The sequence below is a fragment of the Cryptomeria japonica genome, chromosome 8 (genome assembly GCF_030272615.1).
Source record: "Cryptomeria japonica chromosome 8, Sugi_1.0, whole genome shotgun sequence".
Classification (NCBI taxonomy): Eukaryota; Viridiplantae; Streptophyta; class Pinopsida; order Cupressales; family Cupressaceae; genus Cryptomeria; species Cryptomeria japonica.
The window spans coordinates 738504239-738527067 of record NC_081412.1 but is presented as its reverse complement, the minus strand read 5'-3'; the positions used below and the strand labels follow the sequence as shown (position 1 = coordinate 738527067).

Here is a 22829-nt window from a genome sequence, read left to right as displayed (position 1 = left end):
TGGTTTTGGTGTAACTTTCTCAGTGTATGAGTTGAAGCCTCCTTTTTTAATATTTCCATTCTATGATCTAGTAGTGGGGGGTTTTGGTTGAGATGAAAACTTGTTCCTTTAACATGGATGGTTCAAGTGTCAAAACCCTCTTAATAGTTTCTTGGAGGGATGATGGTGTGAAAGCCCTAACAAGGCTGTTGAGGGGCTCAAACAAACCTTAGAGGAATGTGATTCTTTTTTTTTTGAAAAAATAGGTACCATTACTACAATCCTCTAAAATTCTACCAAATTGTTGTCTACTGCATAGTTGAAAAACTCGGACTCAACAATGACTTGGCTGGCCCAAAATTTTCAAAAACTTGGGACTCGCCAAAAAACTCAGGAAAAAGTTGGCAATAACTCGGCATATTTATTGAACATTTGAAAATATATAATTTCTTAAAATATTTTTCAAAAAACACACACCAATTTGCAGCTTCAGTTCACAGTGGAGTGGAAATGGAAGTTCTTGAATATTGAGTGGTCTCCGTTTGTTCCATTGGGAGGTTAATTTCTGGCACTTATTCCAAAGAAACAAAAGTCGTAAAAAAATCGTGATTATACGCGATTAATCTGCAATCGCCGTCGCTGACAATTTATTCCCCCAACAAATTGGACGAATCATTGACCGATTTTTTGCAGTTTTTCAACGATTTTTTAACTGTTAATCGCAAAGAAAACCCGAAATAATTGCGATTAATCACATGACAAAAAAGAGACGAAAAATAAAAGCCACGAAACCCTAAAATGTCTGCAAAATTCGATAAATAGTCATTTTTGTCCAGGTTACACTTAGCTCGTGGGCAAGGGTTAGGAGAACGAAGTTGAACTCGAAGGGAAGCAAAGAGAAGGCGTTTTTTAGTCGCGCGACAAAGGGCGAATCTTCTCGACTTCATTTTGTAAGGTATTTACACTATGAATCTTCTTGGCTTCATTATTCCCAATCTGCAAATATATTACTGTTAAATACATACTACATACTAAGCTTAATACCGATTTTTAGATACTTAGCTTTAAACTGAGTATATGTTATATGTAACATTTTATATAACTGTAAGCTTTAAACTGTTACGTATGTATTATATTATATTTCTATATTTCTATTCTATGTAATCTGTTAGATACCATATTCCTTAGTTTAGAATCTAGATACTATATGTCTTGATTTTATGGCCTTAAAATTCTTATATCCAGTTTCCAAGATCCCCGTGATCTCGTCTTATTTGGATCTTGATAAATTTAATCTTGCCAATACTACATTGACATCTATCAATGATCCTTTTGGATTTCTTAATCATTCCAAGGACCATTGTTTAATACATATTCCTTGTTTCCAATCAGTCATTGCCCATTTCATTTTCATCTCTGACTGAGTTTTAGAAAGTAATTAGAAACTTCTGTACATCAATTATGCAATTAAAGCCTTCTTTTATACAAGAACCTAGGCTCTCAAAAAAATATTGTTCTAACATGTTAGAGAATGAGGTTACTGCTTCCTGAATGCTGGAAATTTTGTTTGCTTTGTCATTGAATTTGTGGCTACTTCTTCATGACAGCTGACATTGTTATTTGCTTTGTCAGGGGACATATGGCATTAACTTTAATGTCCAGAATGACTCTATAACTGTATTCACTGTAATTGTTGTTCCCCTGAGCGATTCCATGCTAACTCCACATAATTTCTTTATATGAGCACATCAACCATTTAATATTTCAGATCCTTGACCCATAACAGTTTCTGCTTCTTTATCGTGACTTTGAATGTTGTCATTATAGACCTATAATGCAAAGTCTTTGTTCATCTAGTTTTATGTGATATCCCCGATGTAATTAAATAATAAATCTAATTACTTTGTTGTAAGGCCCAAATTTAATAACAAATATTTCGGGCCCTTTTATTTAATTAGATTAGGCAAGTTTTGGGTGGTCATGTCGGCCCATTTGTAACCCTTCGGGAAGTTTCCCGGAGCCCATATATTTGGCCGTGTTAGTCATTGTTGGGGATATGCGTATTTTTGGTATCTTTTCTCTATTGTGCGAATTCTTGTTGGAGTTCTGTTTCCGCCATTTCGGAGGTGAAAGATCCTCCCTATTTGGTATTTGCAGTTTCGGTGAGGATCACTGCTCACCCTATTCTGTCATTGTAATCGTTCTGGATCTGACAAATCTAGAATTTTATCATTGTTTACTTCTACCGCTGCGTCTCTGTTGATCTGGTTCTCCGGGAAGTCACCACACAAGCTCACCGTACCTCTGCACCACCGAAAGACCACCTTGTCACCTCCGTACAGCCTCCTTTTGGCCACACCGCACACCTTCCCCACCACCGTATGACCCACTTGTGTTCCACCGTACGGTCTGTTTGGCATCACCATACAACCCTTACACCGTACGGCCCCTCCCTCACTTCCCCATACGGCACTCACACTGTACACTCCCTCTACACCCTACGCCCTCCACCCCACACCACCGTACGACTTCCCTTCACAGTACGGTCATCCAACCTCACACCACCGTACGACCTCTTCACCGTACGACTCGTGTTGAATAGTTTGGGAACATTACAGTGGTATTAGAGCTTGTGATCTTGCCAGCCTGTTGTGTAGTGGATGCAAGTGTACACCAGAAGGAGGTACTTTTCAGCAGATCGAATGGGTGAACCACAGGACCCTACAAGAGAAGTCATGGCACTATTAAGGGAGCTAGCCAAAAGCCAAGCTCAACTCAATGACACCCTAACCAGAGGAGAGCAACGACAACAAATCATGGAGGAAACATTACGGCAATTGGCCTTGGGAAAAACGAATGGAGAACAGAATGGACAGGGCGATGATTCGGTCACGGGAAGGTCAAATGTCCAATGCTCACATTCACAGCCGCTGATGCCGACTTTTCCTCAAAAATCCGAAGCACCACGGGGGGAGCCAGAACCCACCTTTCAGGAGATGCAAGCACAGTTGAGTCAAGATTGGAGGGATGCAAATCTCAAAGGGGACATATCCTTCAAGGATTATGTAGAGCTCCGAATGAAATACTCGGGCGGCAGAAGTCGGGGCCATTATGGACACTATAACAATGACATCAAATGGAAGGTTGGCAAGATCAACCTGTCATCCTTTGATGGGGCCGGAGCGACCTCCGCACATGCCTGGGTTCAAAAGGCAGATACTTACTTCCAACTCAACTCGATGCCTGAAGATGAAGCTATCAAGTTTGCAGCACTCCACCTGGAAGGGGTCGCACGTGAATGGTGGCATCATGGAATGGTCACTCTTGGCCATGACCAGATAACTTCCTATGTTGAATTCACAGAGAAGCTCATAGATCGATTTGACGGGAAGGACCCAGAACTCAATTTCAAGGAGTTGGCGCAACTAAAGCAGTCGGGATTTGTGGACAGTTACATCACAGAATTCCAGAGACTATCTGTGTTGGTGACCGACATCTCAGAGCGGAGATAGGTGGTCTTGTTCATAGACGGATTGATGGAACCATTGAAAGGTTGGGTGAAAGGGTTCAACCCTAGCATGCTCACAGAAGCAATAAAAAAGGCCCGCAACATGGCAACATCCTCTTCTTCCAGAAGTTTTGCACCTACCAAACCACCTTTCGTTCCGAAGGAGAAGGATAATAAACCTTATCCGAAGGGGTCATCGCTCGATGAAGCCACAAGACAGGAACTCAGAAGGAAGAAGTTGTGTTTCACCTGCAAAGAACCATGGGAACCAGGCCACCGATGTTTGGGCAAAGGAAAGATTCACTATATTGAAGTAATGTCTGATGGAGAAGAGGAGCAGGAAGAAAGCAAAACCCCAAGGGAAGAATCGGCCGAAGAAACCAGCCTGGCGGAGAGAATCTCCACATTGGTTCAGAGGGGGGGCGTCATCGCCACATTGGTGGGTACCCCGAGGTGCAGTGCATTTAGAGTATGTGGTACACTCCAAGGGCAACGAGTTCTTGTTATGCTCGACAGTGGAGCCTCACTCAACTTCATAAACTCGTCACTCGTCAACTGTAGGGGCTTGTGTACGAAGCTAAGTTACCGGTTCTTGTGGTTTTGGCTTGGGTCCGGGTCCTGGTTCATGCCCGGTCCTGGTCCAGCCCGGGTTCGACCCGGCCACCTGGGAAGGACCCGGGTGGAACCCAGGTCGAACCCAGGAGGACCCGGGTGAATCCAAGAGGACCCAGGTGAATCCAGGAGGACCCGGGTGAACCCAGGCCCGTGGGTTCCCAAAAACGGGGCCCACGGGTCAAAAAACAATAAAAAATTATTTTTGTATGGATTGTATATATTGAAAATATATATAATATGTGTATATATATAAATTTATAATTAATATATGTATATATGTACGGACGAACCCGTACCCGTACCCAAGAATTTTTTTTTTTGCCGAACCCGCGAATCCATACCCGAATCCAAACCCGAACCGGTAACTTAGGTATGAAGGAACATGAAGGGTTCGATGCCAAGGTGGTAGGAGGCAATCTCCTATCATGCACTCACTTGGTTCCGCAACTGAGTATCACCATGGGAAATTACACGGTGACCGATGATTTCTTTGTTGTGGATCTGGATGACACGAATGTCATATTGGGCATTCAATGGATGGAGACCCTCGACCAGTACACCCAGAGCTTCAAACGGATGGAGTTCTCATTCGAGGTTGATGACAGGAAGGTAGTTCTCAGGGGAATGTCGAATGGCGGCCCAAGGGAGATTTCTGCCAAAAGGATGGAAGCCATCTTCAGACATGATGACGTAGTCTGGGCAACACCTGTGAAAGGGCAATTGATTCACTATTAGGATGGGGAACTTCAGTCGGTTTTGGATGGGCATAGTTTGGTCTTCGCTGATATTCCACCTGGTATACCCCCACACAGAGGGTTTGGGCACACCATCGAGTTGGAGGAGGGAGCAAAACCCGTTATCACCACACCCTATCGCCACCCGAAGAAGTTCAAAGATGAGAAAACGATCCAGGAACTCCTCGATAAGGGATGGATCAAGCCAAGTTCTAGCCCCTTTGCATCCTCGGTGGTACTGGTGAAGAAGAAGGATGAGACTCTCAGAATGTGTGTCGATTATTGTGCACTAAACAAGAAGACTATCAAGAATGGGTACCCCATTCCCAGGATCGATGAGCTACTGGACGAACTACATGGCGCAATCTATTTCTCCAAGATTGATCTTCGTTCCGACTACCATCAGATCCGTATGAGGGAGCAAGATGTGGAAAAGACGGCCTTTCGTTGCCATTACGAACACTATGAGTTCTTGGTCATGCCGTTTGGATTAACCAATGCTCCGGCCACTTTTCAGTCTTGCATGAACCACATCTTCAACAAGCAACTGCATAAGTTCCTATTGGTATTCTTCAATGACATACTCATCTATAGCAAGACCTGGAAGGAACATATGGGGCATTTAGATGAAGTATTGGGGATTATGGAATCACAATCACTGTATGCCAAAAGATCCAAATGTGAATTTGGAATGACCGAGGTCCTATACTTGGGTCACGTCATCAGCGCCCAGGGGGTACAAGTTCACCAGGAAAAGATTCAGGCCATTTTGGATTGGCCTCCACCAAAGACTCTCTCAGAGTTGCGCGGATTTTTTGGTTTGTGGAGTTATTATAGAAGGTTTGTGAAAGGATTTTCACAACTTGGGGCACCACTGGCAGATCTGACAAAGAAAGGATCCTTCCATTGGAATGTGCAAGCGCAACAGACCTTCAACAAACTAAAAGAAGTGATGAGTATGTGTTCGGTTTTGGCACTACCAGACTTCACTCGCCCTTTCATCCTGGAGTGTGATGCCTCGGGTGAAGGCATTGGAGCAGTGTTGATGCAAGACCGTCACCCCATTGCGTTCGAGAGCCGGAAGCTCTTGGGAGTTGAGCGGTTATATTCCATCTACGACAAGGAGATGCTCGCCATCGTACACGCACTGACGAAGTTTCGGCAGTACCTCGTCGGAGCAAAGTTTGTTGTGCGAACAGATCACAACAGCTTGCGATACTTCTTGGAGTAGAGGGATCTGAATGAACGACAACAGAAATGGGTGAGCAAAGTCCAGGCATTTGATTTCGACATTGAATATGTGAAGGGAAAGAATAACGTGGTTGCTGATGCCCTGTCAAGAAGGCCCACCATATGTTCTTTATCTTAGATTTCGGCGGATTGGAAGGAATACCTGTTGGTTGAATACTCTAAGAACACTTTTGCCTGCAAACTGATGGATGGTCGAATACAGGATGACCGATACAAGGTGGTTGACGACATCATTTATTACAAGGACAAAATTTATCTGGTACCTGAATCCAAGATGAAGGAAAAGGTTCTGAAGGAATTGCACGACTCCCCCTTGGCTGGACACCCGGGATACTTGAAAACCTACAGATAGATCCGTGAAAGGTTTTCCTGGAAGGGGCTTAAGGACGACGTTCTGCAGTATGTGCGGGAATGCTCCACCTGTCAGCAGAACAAATCTGAGCATAACCTGTCGGCCGGACTGTTGCAACCACTGCCAATTCCCGACCAGAAATGGGATACAATCTCGATGGATTTCATTACGGGACTCCCCAGAGTGCAAGGAAAGGATTGCATTTTTGTCATAGTTGACCAATTGACCAAGTATGCACATTTTTTTGCCATCCCCACAAGATATCAAGCAGTTCAAGTAGCCGAGTTGTTCTTCCGTGAGGTGTTCTGCCTACATGGTTTACCGCGAAACATAGTCAGTGACAGGGATAGCCGTTTCCTGAGTACCTTCTGGATGGAGTTATTTCGGTTGGCTGGAACCGAGCTGTCGCCCAGCACGAGCTACCATCCGCAGACAGATGGACAGATCGAGATTGTGAACAAATGGCTGGAGGGTTATCTCAGGAACTACGTCTCAACGCAACAGAGGGCTTGGGTTCGCTGGTTACATTTGGGTGAACACTGTTACAACACCACTTATCACATGTCGATAGGTATGCCACCTTTCAAAGCACTGTACGGTTATGAACCTTCTTCATTTGTTGACCCGGCATTGGGAGATAGTCGTGCACCAATGGCCAAAGATTGGCTTCAGGAGAGTTTAGACATCCTGAGATCTCTCAAAGAAAACCTACAGAGGGCACAGAACCAACAAAAGATGTATGCTGACCGACACCTGATTGAGTGAAATTTTGAAGTTGGTGATCTGGTTTACCTCTGACTTCAACCGCACAAACAATCCTCCTTGAAGACAAGTGGTAAAGAGAAGCTAAAGCCGCGTTTCTATGGACCCTACAGGGTGGTTCGGAGAGTGGGCGAAGTTGCCTACGAATTGGAGCTTCCTGAGGGAAGTCGGATTCACAATGTTTTTCACGTGTCATGTCTGAAGAAAGCCGTCGGGCAGCGCGTCACAGTGTCCAGGGATCTGCCACCCATCGACGAAGAAGGGAAACTAATTTTGGAACCGACGGAGATCGTCGATGTCAGAGAAAAGAGGTTGAGAACACGCACAATCAAAGAGTTCCTTATACGCTGGAAGAATCTACCCATTGAGGATGCCACCTGGGAAGGCGAACAAATTCTGGAGCATCCAAGTCTGCAATTGCTTGAGGGCAAACAATTTTGGCCTGGGAGGACTGTGATATCCCCGATGTAATTAAATAATGAATCTAATTACTTTGTTGTAAGGCCCAAATTTAATAACAAATATTTCGGGCCCTTTTATTTAATTAGATTAGGCAAGTTTTGGTTGGTCATGTCGGCCCGTTTGTAACCCTTCGGGAAGTTTCCTGGAGCCCATATATTTGGCTGTGTTAGTCATTGTTGGGGATATGCGTATTTTTCGTATCTTTTCTCTATTGTGCGAATTCCTGTTGGAGTTCTGTTTCCGCCATTTTGGAGGTGAAAGATCCTCCCTATTTGGTATTTGCAGTTTCGGTGAGGATCACCGCTCACCCTATTCTGTCATTGTAATCGTTCTGGATCTAGCAAATCTAGAATTTTATCATTGTTTACTTCTACCGCTGCGTCTCTGTTGATCTGGTTCTCCGGGAAGTCACCACACAAGCTCACCGTACCTCTGCACCACCGAAAGACCTTCTTGTCACCTTCGTACAGCCTCCTTTTGGCCACACCGCACACCTTCCCCACCACCGTACGACCCTCGTGTTCCACCGTACGGTCTATTTGGCATCACCATACAACACTCACATCGTACGGCCCCTCCCTCGCTTCCCCATACGGCACTCACACCATACACTCCCTTCCTCTCCACCGTACGCCCTCCACCCCACACCACCGTACGACTTCCCTTCACCGTACGGCCATCCAACCTCACACCACCGTACGACCTCTCCACCGTACAGAAGCCCCCCTCCACTCCACTTCGTGCGGCCTTGCTGATGCACCACCGTACGGCTCGTGTTGAATAGTTTGGGAACATTACATTTTATAATCTTTTGAATTTAATAATTTTTGAGTGACCTAAACCATCCTCAAGATGAAGACAAGGTGTCCATGTTTTTTTAGTTGCAACCATTTAATGCAGCGTGGTGTAAGATTTAACTACATTCTTCTGTGAGGTAACATTGGGTTGCATTCTTAAGATCTTTAAGTCTTGTTCATGCTCAAATGCACCCTCACTAAAGTTTAGATACTATATGTTAGAAGTATTTACCGTATCAAAACTTAGTGGTATAATACTATATGTTAGAAGTAAATACCGTAATCTGTTATATTCTTAGATCTAAATTCCACCACTAAGTATAAATTCTTAGTACATAGATATAACAGTATCTAATTTACATAGAAATATAAATATTACTGTTACATAGTAATAACAGTAGCTAATTTTTTAAACTGCTACGTATGTATAATATAGAAATGGTTAGCATCCCTTATGTACATACAACTGTAGCATTGAAATGTTGAAAGACTGAACTAAAATGCTTTTGCAGATCTCATTCTTGATCACAATGCCATGCCAAAAAGACTTTGCGTGGACACACTACAAAGCAGTTCCAGGTAGCACGAAGGTCAAGTGCAATTGGTGTCTAGAGGACATTAGTGGTGGAATTTATCGTTTCAAATGGCATTTGTCAAAAGAATGAGGAAATAACACTGAGATATGCAAAAAATGCCCTGTAGATGTCTCGTATCAGGCAAAGCAAGCTCTTGAAGGGATTGCTGAGAGCAAGGCCAAAAAGGCAAGAATTGGGGTTGAACTAGGTTCTAGTTCTGCAAATGTCAGGAGGAACCGTTTGGGTGAGGAGGATGGTGAAGAAGGGGGTTTCAATGAATCTGGGTCACCACCTAGTTCTATAACACGTGGACCAAACACAGGTGGAGGAAACATTAGTACTTTCTTCCAACCTCGTAGTGCACCGGGATTGCAAATCACTTTGGAGAGTACAGGATGGAGGAAAAATGTCATAGAACAAGCAAAGAAGGCAATTGATAATTTTTGGTACTCCTCTCACTTGGCATTCCATGCTTCTAGAAATCCATATTGGCAACCTATGGTAGATGCTATTGCAGCTGTAGGTCCAGGTTTTCAAGCCCCATCTTCCGAGTCTTTGAGGGTTGAAATGCTACAAGATGCAGTACGGGATGTTGAAGATGTTGTTAGAGAGCATTGGTTACAGTGGGCTATTACTGGTTGTAGCATTATGTCAGATGGTTGGACAGATAGAAGGAACCGAAATCTCATTAACTTCCTTGTCTCTTGTGAGATTGGCACTGTTTTTTTGAAATCTGTGAATGCATCTAATATTTCAAAAAACACAACTGCATTGTTTGAGATGTATGAAATGGTAGTTACGGATGTAGGGCCACAAAATGTGGTTCAATTTATCACTGACAATGCTGCTGCAAAACTTCTGACAGATAAATACCCTTCTATATTTTTTACACCATGTGCAGCACATTGCCTTGATCTAACTGTTGGTCGTAAAATGGGCTTTGTACTACTTGTTAAGCTACGTTGGTGAAGTATGTTAGCTACTTGTTAAGCTACGTTGGTTAAGTATGTTAGTGTCTTCGAGGGTAGTTGTCCGTTGCACAACGGTTCCCCACGGGTGGTAACTGCAACCCTCGATCGTGTCTTTATATATGCTTTTGTACTTCTTGTTGGATACACAGATGTAGAGAATGATTATTGTACTAGACATTTTGGCATTAATGAAAGCATTACTCTGAGTTTCTGGTTACTATTCTATCCTATGGTTATCATCTGATTGTTGATATGCAAAAACATTTGGCGCCGTTGCCTAGACATACTCGAGAAAGGAAGGAGCGGATGGCGTACGGACACGATGGGCCTAACCGTCGGTGAGATTAACCCAGAGGCCGACGACGCACAAACGGAACTCTACGACGGAGAGGACACTTCAACGAGGGAATTCTCAATCCTGCTTCAGGCGGCCATCGAGACCTACGTCCAAAGAGAGGCCACCGAGGCTGAAGTCCCAACAAGTGCCATGTGGGCCGCACAGGAAGTTAGCCCCGCAGCTGATCGATTGATGAACCACCTCCCTCGGTTGCTTGCACAGGCATCATTGGCACAACGAACCCGCCCGGAGGAGATTGCCCGTGAGGAGCGATGCCAACAGGTCCTTCGACAATACGAAGAAAACAATCGTTGTTGGGAAGCAGAGCGTGATGGCAAGAGGCAAAGGGGAAATTGAACCCTGAACCTCCGGGAGGAATAAAGCAATACTGTAATAATCCTGACACAATGTTGACATAAATTGTGGCCTAAAGGGAAAATAATTAAAGTTTTTTGTTTTGTGTACATGGTGTGTGCTTGCTATGTACGGAAGTGATTTATGCCCAATACACTAAATAAGGACAAAAATAAAAAGATACAAAGTGATGAATGGGAAGTGGCACAAAGAGCGTTGAATCTCAGACAACAAATAGAACAAAGGCGTAGGCTAAGGCAGCTTGCCAAGGGACAACCGACCGAGGGGTTGCTCGAAGAGAACCCAAGAGGTGTCACGGAGGTTGCGGAGGCAGAGATAGACGGAGAGAATTACACTCTCTATGCTGTCGTAGGGTTGCCCGAAGGGAACCTAGAAGTAGTCACAGAGGGTGCCGAAGGAGAACTCTACAGTTCGCTAGAATACCATCGTAGGGTAAGCAGTCGCGAAGAGTTGGTGGAACAAACAAGGCGAAGTCTAAACCTGATCGACGCTACTAGATACCTACTAAAGAACTCGTCAATTTCGGAGGACAATCGGAGGGAGACAACCAATCGGAGGGAGACGATCGAAGGTGTCAGGGGAGCACAAGGGTATCGTACGGGAGGTAATTTGTTCGGTTTGGGGTCAGCAACCTTCTCCAGAGGACCCACGAGTGGAGGGTCAGGTGTAGGAGGCGGAGGCGGAGGATCACCAGGTATAAGCACACAAAGCACCGGAGGAGCGAGACCCAGCGGTGGGATGGCAAGTAAGCAGAAGCTGCCGAAGTTCAACGACGATGGAAAGGAAGATCCCGTCCGCCATTGCCGCACTTGCGAAACCATATGGTCAGCGAATGGTGTTACCGACCAGGACGAATGGGTAACACAATTTCCAACAACCTTAAGGGGAGTGGCCATCGACTGGTACTCCGATACGGATAAGGCCAAAGTCGGCACATGGCCCAACCTGAAGGAGTTCAAGATAGAGTTTCGCCTCCTCAGAGACGACAATGAAATAGTAGCTGAAATCTATGACACAAAGCAGAACAAGAACGAGACGGTCCGAGCCTATAGTCGGTGGCTCAAGGAACTGTTGGGGAAAATGGAGAGTCAACCAGCGGATGGGTTGAAAAAGAGATGGTTCGTGGAGGGACTGAAACACTCCCTCCGGAAGAAGATGAAAATTGTTCCACCAACCTCGTACGAAGATGCATATAATAGAGCAATGGATCTCGAGAGCAAGACCAAGACATCCAAGAAGAAAAAGAAGGATAGCTTGTCCGAAGATGATGACTCTTTTGAGGGAAGCAACAACGATGGTGAGTTCAGCAAAAAGGTGCAAGCCCTGCAGAAGGACATGTTGAGGATGAAGAAAGAGCTGAAGGTTATGAAGGGAGGTTCGAGCAAGACCGACGAAGGGGAGCTTTGGTGCACGGAATGTAAGACGGACGACCACACGAAAGGCTCCTGCCCAAAGAAGGCCTATTGTGATATATGCCAGTTGATGGGGCATCCCACCAGGGAATGCCCCTACAACATGAAAACATGAAACCAACAAGTATTGCTTATGCAAGAACAACCAACTACATCGGGCGGTATCGACAGCTCCCGGGCGAACAACAATGCAACATCGGGAGGCTACAGAGATAACCGGTGGGGAGGACGAAACAACAATAACAATACAAGCAGCCGGATCCAATACGACTCCAAAGGCCGATCGATGATACAATGCAGAGCCTGCAGCCAGTGGGGGCACTTTGCTTGAGACTACCCAAAGGGAGAGGCCACACAATATTTGTGCAAATGGTGTGGACTGGGAGACCACGAAGACGCCACCTGCCCAAAGTTCGGCGTCAACTTGCTCAATATCGAGGAAACCAAAGAAGAGGAAGTGCTAGCCGTAACCCGCGCTCAAGCCAAACAAGCAACGTGCCTAGACCTGAAGATGGTGAAGCGAAGGGTATGGGAAGCACGGGAAGAAATTGAGAAAGAGATATGAGAGAGGGCGAAGGCGAAGGGTACGACGGGTACTTCCAGCCGACCGGAGGTGGAGGAGGCTATACTAAATCAAATTTTAAATCTGGAGGTGCCTGTGAAGGTACACGACCTCCTCCACACGATGCCTCAATTACGAACGGCGTTGCTGAATAATCTCTCCCAACCACGCACCAATACCAACCACTGCAAGGATGTTCCTTGGGGGTCTGCAATAGACCCCAAGCTGTTGACAGTTAACACTGGAAGGAACCTGTCCATTGTGGAGATGGGTATCCTTGGCACCATTCTAACCGATACCATCGTCAATGGTGGATTGGGAGTGAATGTTCTTCTAGAAGAAACTTGGCAGAAGTTGGGGAAGCTGACGCTGTGGCCATCTACATTCAATCTGCTGGGAGCAGATCAACATGGAATCAAACCCATCGGGACACTGATGGGCCAGCAAGTTACCATCGAGGCGCAACCCTTCATACTGGACTTCGTGGTAATCCCACTAAAGAAAAAAGGGTATGATGCGATCTTAGGGAGAGGGTGGCTGGTGGCAGCCAAGGCCACCCACAACTGGAAGAAGAACACTTTGTCTATGGAGAATGGAGGAAAGAAGTTTATCATAGACCTTGGGACGCAGTTGGTTAGTGAGGAATTGGCATCATCTTCGGAATCGGAGGCTGAAGGAGAAGGCGACCTGAGGGACGAAGGACAGGTCCATAGGTAGGAGCGGTAGCTGGAGCTATCTCTCTTGCCTCCCACCTTAGGAGAGTGCTCCGAGGATGAGACAGGGTCATTGAACGGGCTCTTCCACTGGCAGATGGAGGATTAGGAAATGTTCCAGAGCTATAGGCTCGAAGTAGAGGAACCAGAGCAAGTAACAGAGGAGGTGTACTTGTCGGACTATAGAGAATATTGGAAGGGAGACGCCCGTGTGAGTGACACCACCGCACACCAGTTCCCGAAGGAAGAACCCATCAAGTATCAAGAGGTAAAATTGAAGGAGACAAACCTCGGTGACGTAGATAATCCCAAGATCATTCGTGTTGGCAACGATTGGAACCCTGTGTGGAAGGCCGCAGCCTTCAAAATCTTTATTCTTCTTATGTACGGGAAGGAGACCGTGGTCCCTGTAGAATTTATGGTTCCAGGTCTTCAGATGGCCATTGAAAATAGACTTGCCATCAACGGGTCCAAATTGAAACCCTACCATGCAAAGCGCGCAAGGGACCCGAGAGGCCGGAAGGACACCGGAGAGTCTGGAGGGAGACCCGAGAGGATGGAAGGGGACCTGAGAGGCCGGGCAGGCGACTCGAGAGGCACGGGACTCGAGCCGAAGACTCTCTGGACAATCAGATTAGGAAAATTTGGAAAAAAAAAAAAAATTGAAAAAAATAATAAAAATATATAGATTTTTTTGGAAGTGGTGGTGGGACCACCATGCGGTGGGACACAATATGGTGGAACCACCACGGGCAGACCATCGTGCGGCGGGACACCATACGATGCACCACCATCGACTGAGGTCATCGGCGGTGGAATACCACCGTAGGCCTGAAGGAGCACGGCGACGGTTTAAAAAAGGGTGAAAGGAAAAATACCATGGCACGATAGGGATAAATGGTGGTGATGGCACGTGAAAAAAAAAAAGACGACCAGATTGAAAAATCTTTTGATGGAGTCTGGAGCCAGGACGTTGAAAAAATTAGAGTGGAGAAGAAGGTTTTTGGCATCTTAAAATATCACAAAAATGATGTGGGCCATGGACTTCCATAAATTGGTGTTGGCGGTTGCCCCTCGACCTCACCCTGTATTGCGACAGGGAGCGCACCTGGGGCATTGCCCACGGACCCCGCGAGGGCGCTGCCCCCAGATCCCTAGTTTATTTTTGAGATACAATACACTTTTGAGTTGGGCGAAGGGAATTAGAGAAGTCACGGTAAGTGCGTGTTCCGTACTGTGAGAAAGAAGCCTGAAGCTAAGCATTGGTGGGGAAGCCATAAGCCGTAGAGGGAGACGTATTTGGAGGTTGCGAACAAATAGAGTTTGAGGGAAGGCATTGCAAGAACGCGAAGTCGTACGACACCAGGGAGTTACTCAGTTCAGTTATCAGCCTTTGGGGAGTGTGATGGATGATTTGAGGCGTCTCCTAGCCTTTGTGCCAGAGGGTTGTGGCCACTTCCAGGCATGAATGGTACGCTTTGAGGAACTCAGAGTATGTCTCGACTGGACGTGAGGTTGCCTTGGTGGATGCACAGAGGGCTTGGGAGGAGCTGACCAGTAGGTTGGAGGTAGTAGTAGCGTGAGACTTAGCTCAGCGTACCCAGGAGTTGGATGCTGAGAGGGTAGCGCGGGTGGCTATCGAGGACAAATTGGCTAGGGAGACAGTATCATTTGAGTAGTAGTTGGTGGAGGCTGAGACTGAAAAGCGTGTTTTGTAGGCAAGTTTGGTTTAGGCACAAGAGGACTGTGATGTCAAGGGAAAAAAAAAACTCCTTGCGGAAGCAATAATGGTGAAATCCGCACTTGAGCATCAGATGGTAGCAGAAAAGGGTTTTCAGGCGAGGACGCAGCAGGTGTATGAGTTCCGGGCTCGACTAGCGTCAGCAGTTCTTGCATCTTCTTCATCGGTAGTGCAACTACCTCCTTCAGGGATGCCCCCTCAACCCCTTCTTCTCAGTGATTTTCTTATTGTATACAGTGTACTTCATCCCCATTTTGTTGTGTTAGTCTCGGATTTTTGTCCTTGTCGTCCAAAGACAACTTTTCTTAGGGGGGGGGGTGATGTTGGTCGTAAAATGGGCTTTGTACTACTTGTTAAGCTGCGTTGGTTAAGTATGTTAGTGTCGTCGAGGGTAGTTGTCCGTTGCACGCCGGTTCCCCACGGGTGCTAACCGCAACCCTCGAGCGTGTCTTTATATATGCTCTTGTACTTGTTGTTGGATACACGGATGTAGAGAATGATTATTGTACTAGACATTTTGGCATTAATGAAAGCATTACTTTGAGTTTCTGGTTACTATTCTATCCTATGGTTATCATTTGACTGTTGATATGCAATATTAATAACACACCCCACGGGGTAAACACTAACCCTAGAGGACACTGGAAAAATTGAATGGGTTAAGGAGGCATTTCAGAAGGTTCACAAGGTGACCAAATTTATTTATAATCACACAAGGGTTTTGGCTATGATGCGCTCTTTCACTGGGGGCAAGGAGCTAGTTCGACTGGGGGTGACAAGATTTGCAACAAACTTTCTTGCATTGCAGAAACTATGTGAGCAAAAAGTTAATTTGAGGTGAATGTGTGTTTCAGCTGAGTGGATGGAGTCTAGCTTCAGAAATCAAGCAAATGGCATAGTAGAGACAGAGTTCATCTATTCAACCAACTTTTGGGAATCGATTGAACAAATTGTAGAATTTTCAGAGCCTCTAGTAAAAGTTTTGAGACTAGTGGATCAGGAAAAACCCCCCATGGGATATCTGTATGAGGCCATGGATAGGGCCAAGGAGGTGATAAGGAGTAAGTTGGGAAATAACAGGGATATGTATATGCCGTTGTGGGACATAATTGATAGGAGATGGGATGGACAGATGCACAGTCCTCTCCATGCTACGGGATACTTTCTCAATCCTTTGTTATTCTATAAGACTCCATACATGGATATTGATGCTGAGATCAAACAAGGCTTCTTCAAGTGCATGGAGAAAATGTTTCCTACTGTGGAAAAACTTGATGCGGCTACGACAAAGTTGCAAGTGTATAGGCAGGCTAAGGGTGTTCTCTCTTGTAGGGCTGCCTTGCAAAGCAGGAAGACCATGCAACCAGGTAGACTATAAACTTTTGAGAATCTCTTTATTTTGCCAACATGCTCATTAAGTTTGTTAAGATTTTAAGATAGTCTTACAATATCACCTCCATATAATGTGTTTTTCAGCTCAATGGTGGGCTTCTTTTGGACATGAAATACCAAATTTAAAGTGGATGGCGGTGCGCATTTTGAGCCAACCATGCAGCTCATCAGCTTGTGAGTGTAATTGGAGTGTTTTTGAACACATACATTCCAAGAAACACAATCTTCTATCACAACAACGGATGAATGACTTGGTATTTGTTCACCACAACCTCCGCTTGAAGATAAAGAAAGCTCAAGGTGAGAATATTAATATATAGTTGCAATAGTTGAAATTGTATTCACTATTCATTATGTTTCTCACTTGTAAGGCAAAGACTAATTTCTACATGGCAAAAATCAGGAACTATTGAGGAAGACTCGCCAATTGACCTTGATGAGATAGATCCAGAGTGTGAGTTGGTTGTTGTTGATGATGATGATGATGATGATACTCCACTTGAGTCTGAAGGTTTTGATATCATGAGGGAAGCCAATTGGGATCGTGAATGGTTCAATCAATCTAAGAGAGGATTTCACCCGGGAGCTTCATCATCAGAGCTTGTTGCCCTCTAGCATGTCATTGTCTATAGTTGACTTTTTTAGAATTTTGTACTTAGTTTACAGGTTGGCTTTGTACAAAGTCAAAAACTATATTGTAATCGACATTTTGACATCTATCACCATCTAGATATTATTTATGTTGTGGTACGTTTTTGTGCAATGTAATTATTGATATGAATATAAACAACGAAAATCTATTTTCTACAATTCATGTGTTGAAGTGTCTATTTTATTTGACTACAATATCTCTATGCTATGGAAATGCCCTTAAATATTAAAAAAAAGTAGTTTTTGACTGTTTTTCTGCAATTTTTTACGTTTTTTTGTAAATACGATTTTTTCACGATTTTTTCAAAAAATCTTATACTTTTGGTTTGCTGATTAATTCCCCAAACAATTAATGTTTCTTTGACTTATTCATAGATTAAAATGGACACAGGTCATCACCATGCATTGAAAAAATACTAGTGAAAGTCAAGTTTGTATAATCTAATACCAAACCAAAAAATACTTGAAATCTCTAAAATAAAATACTAATATTATAAAACCAAACCAAAAGAAATTTCATACAAAATCTAAAAACAATTAAACTATATAATATACATTTCATAAAAATAAATTACATTAAATTGTTACCAAATTATTTTAAAATAATTATATTGTTTTTACAAAGATAGGCATATATAAATAGAAGCAAACTAAGAACATACTAAACAACTACACCAAACCTTGATGAATGCTAAAAGTAACTCAACTTATATTCTAAAATATATCTCAAGCTAAAATATTACAACTAATTAAATGCAGTTGATACAGAAGAAGCTCTAACCAAAATATTAGAAATGAGATAGATTGTTAAATTGAATGCAAAATGTTGATCCAAAATGTTGATGCAAAATCTAACATGCAATCTAATCCAGAAGCTCAGCATTGATAACATTATGGATTGTGGAAATCTGATATTATTAATAAAATTGAGGTTTTCAAAAACCTGTTTTATGTTTTCTGTTGGATTTTTTTTGCCAAGTTAAGGTGATTTTTTCTGATTTTTACCCTAGAAATTGATGCTAGTTTAATGCGAAACTCGTCTTCGAGTGACTCGCGGCCATGTTTGGCTCATGAGTACTTGCGAGTCAGATGATTTTTCTGCAAGTTTTGCATCTTTGGTCTACTGTACTGCTGTCCTTTAATTGTGCCTGCTCTCTTAAACGGAGCTCAAGTTCTTGCCTCTCAAACCTATTGACCAATCTTTGATTGAACTCTTCATATGTAGTGATAAGACCATAACCTTGGGTGGTTAAATCATGGTGCGACCTTTCTTGAGCAACTCTTTCCAAGTGAAATTTGATTGCCTCCTTTCCATTCACTGGACTCAAAGAGAAGTGTATCAATTTCTGGATCTAAGCATGGGTTGAACATTTGTTGGACCCGTCAAATGAAGGAACTGCAAGTCTTCCTAACCAGTGGAGGTCCTTATGAGTTTGGTCAAGATCAAGTCTCTTCACATTCTTAGGTTTATTTTTGTCATCAGATATCATAAGTCTCTGGCATGGGGGGTGGCCAAATCTTCATCCTTTAGTCTAATATTTCTCTTTCTAGTCGATCTCTCTCTTTCTGCAAAAAAGTGACTTTAGGTAGTCTAGAATCACTGGGATTTATCAACTGAATATTTGATTTGCTCCTGTAGTACAAGATTCTCCTCTATCCCTGTTACCAAAGGGGGTATTCATGGAAAGAGAATTCAGAGTTTGAAATGCTTTGGAAAAAAATTAAAAAATATTAATGATTTGCTGCTGTTCATCTCTTATAGACTCCAAGGTTGAAAAAAATTCCCTTGTTCTATCTTCTCTTGCTTTCGCTTAACATCCATCTATATTCTGTGTTGGAGTAAGGGTCTGCTTAAGCTTACTTTCCTCTCTCTGCAGATATATTCTCTCTTTCACTGAGTGACATTTATAACTTTTTTTTCACCCTCCAGGCTGGCAAGATCATGCCTTTGACATCACTGTAATGACCTCAACAAATTTTACTAAAAAATATTTTCAGACTTTCTGATCACAAAGGTCACATGAGGGTGAGTTGAGAGCATACAGTGAGTATATATGATTATTCAGCACTTTTTGATCATCAAGAGCCTCTGAAGGCGAAGTGAGAACATATGATGGATGAATGATGATTTAAATATATAGATATTATTCAAATAAACAACAATGCTCTAAAGATGCAGCAATAGATCACATGAACAATACAGAGCAAAAAAATACATTCGAATATGCCAGAATATCATCAAATTGATCATATAAAAATGAACCAAATTTGCTATACAATATTACAAAATGTTGCTAGTCCAAATATAAATACATGCTGGAAAATCAGATAAATTAAAAATTTTTAGTGCAAATACAAATTTTGAGTAAGGTTGTCCTTAGGAAACCAAAGGGGTTTTGTCATCAATGTCCAAATCCAAGGGTTTTCATTCTTGAATTAATAGGTAAACACAAGGCTTAATGTAAGACACAAATTATATGAAAAATGACAGATTTCTCAAAGTCTACCAAGCTCCTCAATAAATAGCACCAGCGAGGCACAAATTCCAACACCCTATTTTCCTTATCCAAAATAACAATTATTAAATAAACAGTATTCTCTCCTCAAAATAGTCCACACTTTCTCATGGATGCCAACTTGTTACTCCTCATAAATGAGTTGTCACAGATTCTTCTGTGATGAACATGCCAAGCATTCCGACCTTTTATGGATTTCACACCCCTATATACATGAAGTTATTTAATTTATTATTTTTTTATTTGTTGCTTCCATTTCCCCAAACTAGGACCTCTTAATTAAACATATTTTTATATCCTTTTCAAGGAAATAAGGATAGGGCCCCCTTAGGGTAGTTCATTGAAAAGGAATATTGCATGCTTTTAGTGAATCTGTTTTATGCAAAGGTTACTTGAATAGATGGTGTTGTCTAGAGATTATGCTAAATATTGGATGGTCTTCTGAAAATTCATTTTCATGTGATAGTAGGGGCTAGGATATTTGATGCAGAAGAGGTTCTACTTTTAGAAATAGATCTCTCTGGGCTCGTTGCCCTAAGTAATATCTTAAGTTGTATCTAGACACACTCTCTCTCTCTCTTTATATGGACTAATGGACATCTCAACTCTACAGCTTGGTTCTTTTGTACCTGCAATGTCTGCAAAGCTGCATGTTTTTGATTCAGTCTTTACCAGAATGGGAGCATCTGATAGCATTCAACATGGCACAAGCACATTTTTTGACGAGTTAAGTGAAGCATCATCAATTCTTCAAAAATCTACTCCTTGCTCACTTGTAATAATTGATGAGCTGGGGCGAGGAACCAGCACCCATGATGGTGTTGCTCTTGCATATGCAACACTACATTTTATTCTCAAAGAAAGAAAATGTTTAACTCTGTTTGTCACTCATTATCCAAAGATTGCAGAGCTTAAGAATGAATTCCCTGGTGAAGTGAATCCTTACCATGTTTCGTACCTGACAAGTGATTGTTTAGCAGATCAAATTCTGGGTGATGAACCTGAAGATGTTTCAACATTTCAAAATGGTGCGTTGGTAGAATATGATGTAGGTTTTAACCTGGTGACAAAAATTTCACAAAATATTACGTTCCTTTACAAACTTGTCCCAGGGGTTGCCAGTAGGAGTTTTGGTCTTCATGTTGCACGCCTTGCACAGGTATGTCTTCTTTCTGAGCTAATCATGGAAAGCCTCTTATTGTCATGTAATGTTTGGTAATGCAGACTCATTTATATTGGCATGTTTCTTGCAGCTACCTGATTCCTGTATCACACAAGCTGCTTTTATGGCTGCCAAGTTTGAGAAAGAAGTATGTGCACGTGTCCTGGCTAGATCAGAAGCTCGGCCATCTATATGTAATGCAACTGTTGTGGACCAGTCTGAGATTGGTAGGATGTTGATCGAGAGTGATTCAAATAAAGCATCCTTACAACTGGGAGGACTACTCACTTCAACAGATGAAGAAATGGTTACATCAGAAATTCATCAGATGCTTGATACAGACAGGGTCTCAAAGTCATTATGTTTGGTACAATCTACCTTGAAAGAGAGCAACCTTCTTGATGGTTTAAATGCTTTGCAAAGAGCACAGGAATATACTAGAAAAATATTGACATAATAGAGTTATAATAAAATGCAACGCTTTTTTGAGACACCTGAATATCTTGCATCAGAATAGTACCTAGGACTGGAGGTTTGGTACAAAATATTCTTCTAACTGCCAACATATGTTGTTGGAAGCAACTAAGTTATTATGGAGCTTCGAGAAGAAAGTTCTCTTCAGCTTTGCATAATGTTACTTTTTTGGTTGGTTAGGCGGCTATAACATGAGGAACATGCCAAACAGGGCATGAACCTGGCCTGTCATCATGGCAACCATTCTGCCTTATCAGTAGGCCTTGAGTTACAGCTTAGCGTTGAATAATCTTATATTCTGTACAAAGTTAACTAGGATTATACTGCTGGGAATTTTTTTCATTAGAACTGATTTAGAATCTTGGCACAACTTGCACAATTCAGTTGCATGGTATATTTCATATGTGATGTTCAGTTGAGAGATGGAGCTCTATACATTGGTCCATACGTATGTTATTGTATGTTGTATATGCAACAAACTTATTTATGACCTTGTATTCAACAGTATCATGTTGAGGTGTCTTTTCACCAAATGGATAAGTGGATCTTTGACCTGTTAACCCCAATTTGAAATATTACATAAAGCATGAATGCCTAATGTTGATTAGAAAGAAACAATTCGAAGCAAAAAATAACTTCAGAAATTCTAATATTATATTTGAATATCAAGCGACTTTTGAAAATGAATCCAAGTAAATATGTTATCAATTATCACTGCATCCCTCCATCATGACAAGGACGATTATGCACCTTGATCAGAAAAGAAAAGAAAAGAAGTGTGGCTCACATGAAAGTAAGGTAAGCTGGGCTGTGGTTTAGTCATAAGGTGGAGCATTACTGTTGCAACAGCCCAAATTCAAAACCTAGTAGGCTTGCTTTTTGTGAGTTGTAGATATAATGTCATGTATAAAATGGTGGTGATGTGAAAAATGTGAATGTTGTCCAGTGTACAAGAAAGGCTGACAATATTTCATACCTGACTGGTTTAATGGTGAAGATACCATGTTCTGATCTTGGAGTTGGAGGGAGCACTTTTATGTGTGCCTTTGTATTGTAGTACCATTGCCACCTTAATGAAATTAAAATTACTAAAGCCATATCTGTGCTAATGTAGCAGAAGGCACAAAATTATGTAGAGGTTGTGAATGATAATCTGAATTTCACGTTGAGTGTTTCTTTTGGAAGGTGTTGAAAATTTGAGGTTTTAAGTTTTGAATCTGGTTTTATAAACTAGACGTAAGTTACTGGTTTTAGTAAATTGTATTGTTGGATTGTCTACAAGTTACATGATTGCAATTATGGCTAATTGTTGATGGTGTTTTTATGCACTATGCAACATAGAATAAAATATTAAATATTCTACCTTCTTTTGAACAAAGACTCTCCAAATGCTAAGCTGTGTGATCATGGGATGACTCCAAGGTTCTAGATGTCAGGGCTTGACGTGCTCTTGGATAGACTCAGTTGTATATGATGTGATATTGCTGA

The 22829-nt window shown here is 42.6% G+C and overlaps 1 protein-coding gene across 1 annotated transcript in view; it reads left to right on the top strand.

The window, feature by feature from the left end:
- Nucleotides 1-21907, top strand: part of LOC131061454 (DNA mismatch repair protein MSH3) — a 103490-nt gene extending 81583 nt beyond the window's left edge. Inside the window, exons 11-12 of the mRNA XM_057995150.2 lie at nt 20319-20864; nt 20959-21907. Of these exons, the coding sequence (XP_057851133.2) occupies nt 20319-20864; nt 20959-21324 (912 nt within the window). The 3' untranslated portion in view covers nt 21325-21907. The remainder of the gene's footprint in view (nt 1-20318; nt 20865-20958) is intronic.
- The last annotated feature ends 922 nt before the right edge of the window (nt 21908-22829 follow it).